Source organism: Mya arenaria, chromosome 2 (genome assembly GCF_026914265.1).
Source record: "Mya arenaria isolate MELC-2E11 chromosome 2, ASM2691426v1".
Taxonomy (NCBI): Eukaryota; Metazoa; Mollusca; class Bivalvia; order Myida; family Myidae; genus Mya; species Mya arenaria.
Genome location: NC_069123.1, coordinates 30,128,143 through 30,137,644, shown reverse-complemented (window position 1 = coordinate 30,137,644; position 9,502 = coordinate 30,128,143). Strand labels below are relative to the sequence as shown.

General features: G+C 34.8%; 1 protein-coding gene across 2 annotated transcripts; it reads right to left on the bottom strand.

Moving 5' to 3' along the window:
* Nucleotides 1-1,296: 1,296 nt before the first annotated feature.
* On the bottom strand, nt 1,297-9,271 carry LOC128220236 (glutathione S-transferase 1-1-like). Of its 2 annotated transcripts, none has more exons than XM_052928543.1 (6): nt 9,015-9,271; nt 6,403-6,573; nt 5,833-5,891; nt 2,494-2,635; nt 1,896-1,985; nt 1,297-1,687 (listed from the first exon to the last, which is right to left on the bottom strand). In XM_052928543.1, exons 1-6 carry the CDS (start codon nt 9,078-9,080, stop codon nt 1,481-1,483), a joined length of 735 nt encoding a protein of 244 aa, XP_052784503.1. In that variant the 5' UTR covers nt 9,081-9,271; the 3' UTR covers nt 1,297-1,480. The 2 variants fall into 2 exon arrangements, with proteins under 2 accessions (XP_052784503.1, XP_052784511.1); XM_052928551.1 differs by lacking the exon at nt 9,015-9,271 and adding an exon at nt 7,319-7,455.
* Between the last annotated feature and the right edge of the window lie 231 nt (nt 9,272-9,502).

Here is a 9,502-nt window from a genome sequence, read left to right as displayed (position 1 = left end):
TTGAAAAGCGGCGGAATAGTCGAGCGCGCTGTCTCTGTGACAGCTCTTGTTGTATTAATTTAAATTTGAAAATTATTATTGGTATATAAATCAAAGCGCTAAAAGCACTGATGGACAAGGGCTTCATACAGGTGCAAATTCACAACTGTGTTATATTCATTGACATTCTATTGAAAAAAAACATTTATGACTCATACCACAAGGTAGCACTGTTGAGTAGGCTGGTATGAACAATTTGAATAATTCCGCAAGAAAATTGAGCATGTTTGCCGCCTATTAAGCAATGAATTTACAGCGAGGTGTGTTGAAAAAGTTAAAATCCTCGTGAAAATCAACTGGTGATATTTCTGCTTCGCCTTTTGATTGCTGATTGGAAGTGAGAAAGTTTATTTTAGGATCTTGGTCTGCAGAAAGCTTAGCACATGTCGACCCAGGTCGAAGGTTTCAGTGTGTGTTATGAAGTGATGCAGGACACTTTCAATACGAAATGCAGTTTTACCAGTTATTTCTTTAACATCATGATATTTTCCTTTCAGAAATTTTAAAGGTTGCTCTTTTACGACTTGGTTCATTTTCATGCTTGTTTTTTTTCATGCAGGTCTTAAATGCATCAAAATAAATAAATTCCGTCCCATGTTCACCAAAAACAATGGGAATATCTTTTAAAAATGGGCTGTTGAATACCATCTTTGACAATAGACGGTCTTCGAGTTTTTACTATTATTCTATGTTAAGGGTTTATTTAGTTTAATAAAAATAATCTACTACTTTATTTTGGTGGTGCGTGTCCGCATACATCACATTATACTGGCATTCTGAACACCTCGGTCGTTCCCCATAGAAAACAACCTACATGTATATGAACGGTTTACATTAAGCTACGCTGCAAGTAGTTCGCGTAGTTATTTCGATATACATGTACATGTAGCAGTTAAACGTAATGACTTTGCTTTTGGGAATCTTAATCATTTCTGTAATAATACACGTCAATGGCAATCAATTTAATCTTAGTAATTCAAAATACACTTCAATAAATTAATACTTCAAATATTTCATAGTTAAAATTTTACGAACTTCTACTAATCTACCGGCATACATCCGAGGTTGTTTTCGATAAAAAATGGCCGACGAGTTCCAAATGATTATACTGGCACGTTGAAATCTGTACGACTAAAGAAAAGTAAAGGAAAGTTACATGTATTTTGAAAGTCTTGTCTTCTTCGTATACCGTTTTATACCGCTGTAGAGACCGGATGTAGATACTTGTACATAAATCACTTGGGTTTCTTATGTCCGTTTGGTTTTGCTTTCCCTAGTAATTTATTTGATCTATATACATTTACAAATGAAGTGTCAATTGATCCGTATCTTTTCATAATTACATACTATGAACAAAATATGAATGGTGAACTGTGTTAAAGAAACATATGAACTAGATCTTAATTCCAGAAATGTCTTTGGTCGCCTACACACCAGTGCTCTAGTGATCCATCATCATGGGCGACTTCCACTCGTACAATCCTTGGTTACACTCCGCCCAGTACGGTAAACTCTTCATTCTCTGGTACCACGTGGCCATTAGTGACCACTGGTCAAGCTTGTAGTTGCGTAGCTCTATCAGTGCGAGATTTGTTGCCATGGAAATGTCCACTATTGTCATGTCGTCACCGCACATGTATTTTTGACCCTATTGATAAAAAACGTTTTGAAAATGATGTGAAAAGATTAAGAAGGAAAGTCCAACAAGTATTATAGAATGGAATTAATATACTGCGCATTTTCGCTCGCCGCTTTGCGCAGTTTTGCACTTTCGCCCGCGTCAAAATTGCTAAAATACGAAATGGCACAAATTAGCCATCATAATAGCTGGAGTTAAAAAGTCACTTAAATCGTACCTGAAGCTGTCTGTTCATGTAGTCGAACACTTTCCTCATGGCTGCTTCTTTATCCGTGTCCGGGGGCTTGGATTGAAACAACTGGGGATACTGCAAAGGAGTTGAACATGTCAACAAAAACAAGAGATTCCACGAGCGGCTCAAAGGGGGAGGGGTGCCTAATAAGTAAACATTTAGTCGCCATATGTCAGAACTTATATGCTTATGATACACGAGAATGGGCCGTTTTAGGCTCTAAGTCCGCAACCCCCATACAAAGTTTAGACCCTTTGTTTTTTCAGTTACGGAGGCGGGCCTGCATGTCGAAAGGTGTGTATCAAACTTGCACCCTCTTTAACATCCAATCCTGGACCCGCCCCTGAATTCGGTTCTAGAGGTATATTTAAAACAATCTATGCATAAAGTATTATTTTATTATCATTTACAGAGGCCATTTTGATTTCGTTACACAACTTTTGACGTTTTGATATAATCTATAAGTATTGAATTGGTTAAATACGAACTTAACTTATTCATGCATTGGCACTAATTGAACATAGTCTTGTACACTGAACCAAGGTCATAGTGCAGTAAACAATGTACATTAAAAAGTACCCACCATATATTCGCTTATAGTTTTGTACACTGAACCAAGGTCATAGTGCAGTAAACGATCGCAAACTGCCCTCTCCTGGAGGTCTTTAGGGTAGAGTCTAGAGTTCTTGGCATAGCGAGATACTAGATAGGTCATAATTGGGCGACTGGAACAAAAAAGAAAACCATAAGGCCACAACAAATTGATCATTTGTTCGTCGAATTTGCCGCACCTAAGATTCGAAAAACGAAAAAAGAATAAAAAAAAAACTATTTTTTGGCGCCCGCACATACTATTTGGCCGCGAATATTTTTTTTGTTTACTTCTGAATTTCCTCTATTTTCTGAAGTTCTTTCACTTAGAATTTAAACCCGTAACATCGACTTCGCCTTTTTTTGAAGGTGTTTCCATGCTTTACATTCTTCGCGAGTAAAAAAATCCTCGTGTCAGGACAAAATCAGGTCCGGGTAACCGCAAAACAGCCGATATTTGTTGACAGTTTTTTTTGTCGGGAATATTTTGCAGGACGCACCGTTGTATTTTTTCCGGTATTAATTTTCAGGTTACTTTCAGTTTTCGTAATGTAAAATACACGTTTTAAATGAAAATCAGTGTCATAGTCAATGGACTATAGTCTTCAGTAAACAACAACAGTTTCACAGCGTCGAAGGCAATAATTATTTATGTGTGTTTTAAGTCAGTCAGTCAGTCAGTCAATATTTATTTATTGTCGGGTACTATCATCAACAGTTTAACATAAGCTATGAATAGCTTTTGACCGACATTATAAATAAATAGCATAATTTATGTAACTAATATATCACACACTTCAGTTCATGCAAATAATAATATTCAGTATGTACACTTGAAACAAATAAATAATTCTTATAGTAAAATCACATAAACATATTTGGCAGTTGAAAGACATTAGACTATATATATAGAATGTAGGTAGATTAGCGTAATTTATAGCATAAGTTAATCGAAAATACGAATCACAAGGTAATACGACAATGCATTTAGCATTGGAAATAAAACAAAAGAAGTCACAATTAATTAACATGATTTAAATCAAAGACACATTGAAAGAGACCAGCTGCCTAGGCAGTCTAAGCTCGCGAGGTCCCATCCAACATATCTTTGATTAAGACATTTTACAGCATGTTATATTACAGCATTCTTATATGCAAAATGAGCATTTGCAGTTATCTCCGCTCCATGCCCGGACTAAACTCTTGAAATGATTAAAATTAGTTTCTTCCCTAAAATGTTGTGGAAGGGAGTTCCAGAGTTTAGGGGCACCGGAGCGGAAATAATTGCACCCATATGTTGTAGTTCTTACAGTTGGGATAGCAGCCATCATCTTATATCTAAAGTTAAAGGAATGTTCTTTTATTACCACTAAGTCATGTAGATACATTGGACCCTGCTTGTGGATAATTTTATGGGTTTCTATAGCAATGGACCTTAACCTTCTAAGCTTGAGAGTTGGCAACATTGATTTAGATAAAAGTGTTGGGTAATCAGATGTGTAATCATTGTATATGAATCTGAGGGCTCGTTCTTGTACTTTTTCAAGCTTCTTAGTATGCACCTCGCCACAAAAATGCCAAGTAATTGGACAGAAATTGAAACTTGATAGGATAAATGAGTAATATATGTTAAAGTCATTCATTGTTTTGTACTCAAAATTTAGTGTTAAATAATAACTAGATTTTAAGTGCAAAACTTATATATATATTTAAATACACGGACACACGACTTACAACAATTGAACATGTTTTCGTGAGTTATTTTTTAAATTCTAAAATACATTTCTCAGTTTTCATATACTCATAATTGTTATAAACAGATACAAATAGTAGGACTTGTAAATGTTTTAGAAACAGTCTGTATTTATGCATCAGTAACCACGCCCCCCCCCTCCAGGTCAGGGGGGTATATCGGGGATACCCGGGGCTGGCTGGACCAAAAGTCAAAGTCCCCGCTTTTCCCCGGACCTTGGGGGCCGTGGTTACAATTGACTAGTGCATTACACTCACATGTACAGTAGAGACATCAGTAAAATCAGAAAATAAAACCTTTTATAAGTAAAATGACTGTTTTAATTTTCTCAATTCTTTGTTCTTATCCACTTGTTTTCTTTGTTCGATTTGTATTAAAGTGGCCTGTTTCTTACGGGCATTAAAGCTTTGGAGGCCGTCATGATATTCCTTTTCAAGGCACGGACAGATCTATGAACCATAGGTTCGTGGTAAAGGGAAATATCTTTATTCCCCAACCTGCTCTCATATAATGACCATTGCCACATTTGCGGATTTGTTTGATACTGCTTCAATTATGTTGTCCCTCAATTTAATCCACAGTGTCCTTTTTTAGAAATGTTCTCTGTGTTATTTACATTTTCGATCTTCTGCAATGTCAAAGTCGCTACAATTTTAGCATGTGCTTCAAGAGGTTCACATTTAGACCTGGCCAATATATGGAAATGCTCAAATGATGAATTACTCTTACTAGTCTAAAATGTTTTTTTGTGATAGTAAGTTACGGAATGAATACAATAGTTTTCTGTTTGGTCTTCGAATAATTGCACGTTACTATGAGGAATGTTGTCTTTACAATATATACGTTTAAATTGAAGTTAATAGTAAAGCACTGGATCTTATTGTTAAATATTGAGACAGATTTTCATGTGATACAATCAAAACCTTTCCATTAATAACTGAGAACCTATGTTTGCAATTAAAAAGCATTTCTTAACATAATTGTATGATAAATTTGGTAAGAAATAAAAAAATTAATAATTTTTCGCTTTGCGCTCGCCTCTGAATTGCCATAAATTAAAAAAAAAGTTTTTTTGTTGTTTTTTTCGCTCGCTCGCTCCTACTTTTTTTGGGCAAAATCAACTGATCAATTTGTTGTGGCCTAAAGTACTACGACAAATAATAATAGAATAATATAACTTTTGGGACGAAAAGGATCCTAGTATTCTTCATATGTGTAAAAAAATCTTATCTGGGATAAATATGGTCCTAAATATGACTTTAGTGATATTAAATCAATACAATAAGGCCAATTTGAGTGGACCAGAAAAAAATCAATACTGGCTTATCTTATAAACTATAGATCACATTAGTTTATCCAAAATGCACTTTTTGTGAACTGGAAGTGCACTTCTAGTACACAAGGGTGTCAAGTTTGGTCTAAACGGTACTGTATATTTTTAAACTCCATTTTACTTTTAAGCGCTGTTTCTTTGCAACTTTATATTATAGGTAAATGAAAGTGTTTGCTCCTGAGAAATGTTCAACTCCGAGGCATGTTTAACTTAACGCTTACAATGACCATTGTGTTTAATGTTACCTTTCCCATAAAGAAAAATCTCCATCCTGAAGTGTAGGCACTGTTGTGTCGGGGTTTATCTGAATAAATATACAAATTACTTTATAGAGAAAGAATACAACCTTCAGCACGAACATTTAGATTTTGAATAAACGCTGTTCGAGTTATTGAAAAAATAAATCACATTAAAATATGAACGACTTTTGGAAATAAGCTTGGAACGATTCACTATCTCGACAAATCTGGAGATCCATCAAAGGTTCATTCGGAACTCTTCGGCCATTTTCCAGCGAAAACAACATGGGATGCAAATATGGGTGGTTTACAATGTCAGAAATCTTAACATTTAACTGCGCTGCAAGTACTAATTTCAATTTAGCATTTAAATTTAATGACTTTACTCTAGGGAATGTTTATTAGTTATGCAATTAAACATTTCACTGGCAATCAATTTAAACTCAGATGTTATAAATTAACGTTTAAACGAACTCCTTCCACCGATGTACCGGCATACACCCGAGGTTGTTTTCGATGGAAAATGGCCGAATGTTCCGAATGTCAAAGGTTAACTGATAATGTAACGCATCTTACTTTCGCAAACTCGGGAGTTTTATGTTCGCCCTTGAAGAGGTCCAGGTATCGAATGGTGACCGGAATGTCGGCGGCTTTAGCGGCCATCCATACAGCCCGCGACGGAGCGCTCAGTCCGTGGATGTACAACACCAGGTTCTTGGGCGGTGAGGAGCTAGCGCCGACGCCCATCTAGATTGATATAGATTTCAAATTTATTTTGCACAAATGCTTGAAAATGATTTTATTGGCGATATGTCCGCGAGGGAAATATATCAAGAAGTATGGAGTGAAAAGGTTATTCTTTCTTTGTTCATGTCACTAAATACCTCTTTTTTGCGTTACCCCTCGAAAAAATAGTAAATGGATGAACAGGGCTAGGTTCCTGCAGGGGCCGATCCAGGATTTGACGTAAGAGGGGGTGTTACTTAGAGTTGGAACCTTTTGACATATGCCTCTCCCTTAGAACCGAAATTTATTTAGCTTGAAGTGTTAACGGGGGATGGGGGAGGTGGGTACTCTCCAAAGAAATTTTAAACATTTTTTTAGGCCGAAGTGGTGCATTTTAGGCGTATTTTATTATTTTTCTGCCTATATTTAAATAAAAAGTAATCTTAGATGATTTAAGGTGTGGGGGAAGGGGGGCGTGCGCCCCCTTCTGGATCCGCCATTGCTAATGTTAATATTTATTGAAAACAAGTGATCGAAAATACTTTGTTACGCCATATTAAGTAGTTAACACTATTGAAAAATTAGTTATTTAGAGTTTGTCTACAAAGCCATGTTCAAATGAATTTCTGCCAGTTGTTGTTTTGTTTTTGTTTATAAAATACATAAAACAACTCACTTTTAACAGATTTCAATTATTTTCTTTGGTAAAAATAAGTCTGTGATCAAGTCCCTTTAAGTCCCTTTAAGATGAACAAAATATACTCACTGGTTGGAGGGTAATTTCCTCCCCCTTCTCACCAAAACAAAGACAGACCAACATTTTTGTGGAGCACAAATACAGCCAATTTAAAATCCAACAAATTATTAAAATCGTTCCTCTCAATATCGTACTAGCAGACAATGTTTACGGTACATCGGTGCCATATAGATACGAAACGAAAACAATAGAACCTCCGTTTCACTGATTTCGAAAGAAGTTTTGAAATGTGATACTCAAGATTTTAAAATGAAATTTTGTTGGTGGCTACAAATATAATCAATCGGTCAATATGAATTTAATTAGCAACCATGTTCAACTATATTAGAGACGTAACGTCAAAAGGTCAGGCCCTAATATTACAAATAATACTTTTTTTTAGACTCAAATCTCAATATCAATCTCAGTTCATTTTTTAAAAATTAACATTAGAAGTCATTAAAATTCGTTTATGTTTTTATTATTTTTATTAAGAATAAACGCATTCTCTCATTGAATATGTTGATTAAAAACTTTGGTCAAGATTCCAAGGAAAATTTATTATACAGCAAAAAGGATCTCTGCAGTATATCTGAACATAAAAAAGGTTTTATTTTGATTCTAAGAATTCCTTAACATGCGCACTGTAACTCAACTCATTTTATTTAAGTGAACGAAGGTCACCGGCCCAAAATACACAACACATAGTTCGAGCCAACACGAAATTCGAGCAAAGCGCGTTCGAGCCAACGGGATTTGACTGTTTTAACATGTTTTTACGCAAAAACAGCAGGTTCTTGCACGTGTATAATATTTTCAGACAATATATATATATATATATATATATATATATTGTCTGAAAATATATATATATATATATACCGCTTATTTTGATAAAGTATATAGTCGTTTCAGAACCAGAGCAAATTTAAATTACATATACAAAATAATAAATGCAATTTCAAAAAGAATTCTTAAATATATCTATATAATTTATTTTCGTTTATGCAAATGAATTTCATGTAAATTTATAAAACAGTTATCAAACTGACATAAACCACGCCCGAGTCCGTTCCCTCGCTAATAGCCAATTAAACTGACATAAACCACGCCCGAGTCCATTCCCTCGCTAATAGCCAGAACTGATGTTTCTATGAGAACGTTCTTCGTTGGTCTCGAACCAACAACTGCTTGTGTCAGAGATGGACACGGGAAAGGCTTAGACTACCACACCCTCCCAATAAGTATTTAAATTAAAGTTTAACAATGGTTAAATATGGTACACATGAGATGCAGTGATGGTGAAGAGAGTACAACATATGTTAACTTGGTTACCTAACCTTACTTTCAGAGATCCAACATGTGTTTACTTGGTTACCCAACCTTCCTTTCAGAGATGCAACATATGTTAACTTGGTTACCTAACTTTTCATTCAGAAATGCAACATATATTTACATGGTTACCTAACCTTACTTTCATACATGCAACATATGTTAACATGGTTACCTAACCTTACTTTCAGACATGCAGCATATGTAAACATGGTTACTTACCCTTAATTTCAGAAATACAACATATGTTAACATGGTTACCTAACCTTACTTTCAGAAATGCAACATATGTTAACATGGTAACTTACCCTTAATTTCAGAAATACAACATATGTTAACATAGTAACCTAACCTTACTTTCAGAAATGCAACATATGTTAGCATGGTTACATACCCTTGGTTTCAGGAAAATCTCTTCAGGCTTATGTTTGAACCACACACACAAACATAGTCCGCTCATGATGATTATTTTAGTGTAGAATCTGTCTTTAACTATAAATACTTCACAAACAAATAATTCAATTACATGAACAGTAACTTAAATATGTAATCTTTATGCATTCGGCGTTGTTTTTGTTTTTTTAAGTTCTTAATTCAATTTCCGTTTTCATTCTCATAATTAAAAAGCTTAACTACCATGAAACAAAACGTTCATTCACCAATTCAGCAAAAGAAAGGGATTACACTCGTGTAACTTAATATGGGTGTCTTTGTTTACAAACATTTGAATTTGTTTTGGTAATGATCGTTAATTGTAATTAAATACTTAGAGACCTATATACATAAATGTCTATACTCGTGAGAAGAACATTACGAATGGTTGCCATGGAGATCGTCCATTTTGAATATAGATAAAAGTAAAATAAAGTTAAAACATAACAA

Bases quoted from the DNA above. Each gene is read 5' to 3' on its own strand.
- LOC128220236 (XM_052928543.1), bottom strand. From the start codon at position 9,080: ATGAGCGGACTATGTTTGTGTGTGTGGTTCAAACATAAGCCTGAAGAG. The intron at 1,986-2,493 runs GTGGGTACTTTT...ACTCCTTTGCAG, and splicing joins AAACTATAAGCGAATATATG to TATCCCCAGTTGTTTCAATC. The intron at 1,688-1,895 runs GTACGATTTAAG...TTTTATCAATAG, and splicing joins ACATGAACAGACAGCTTCAG to GGTCAAAAATACATGTGCGG.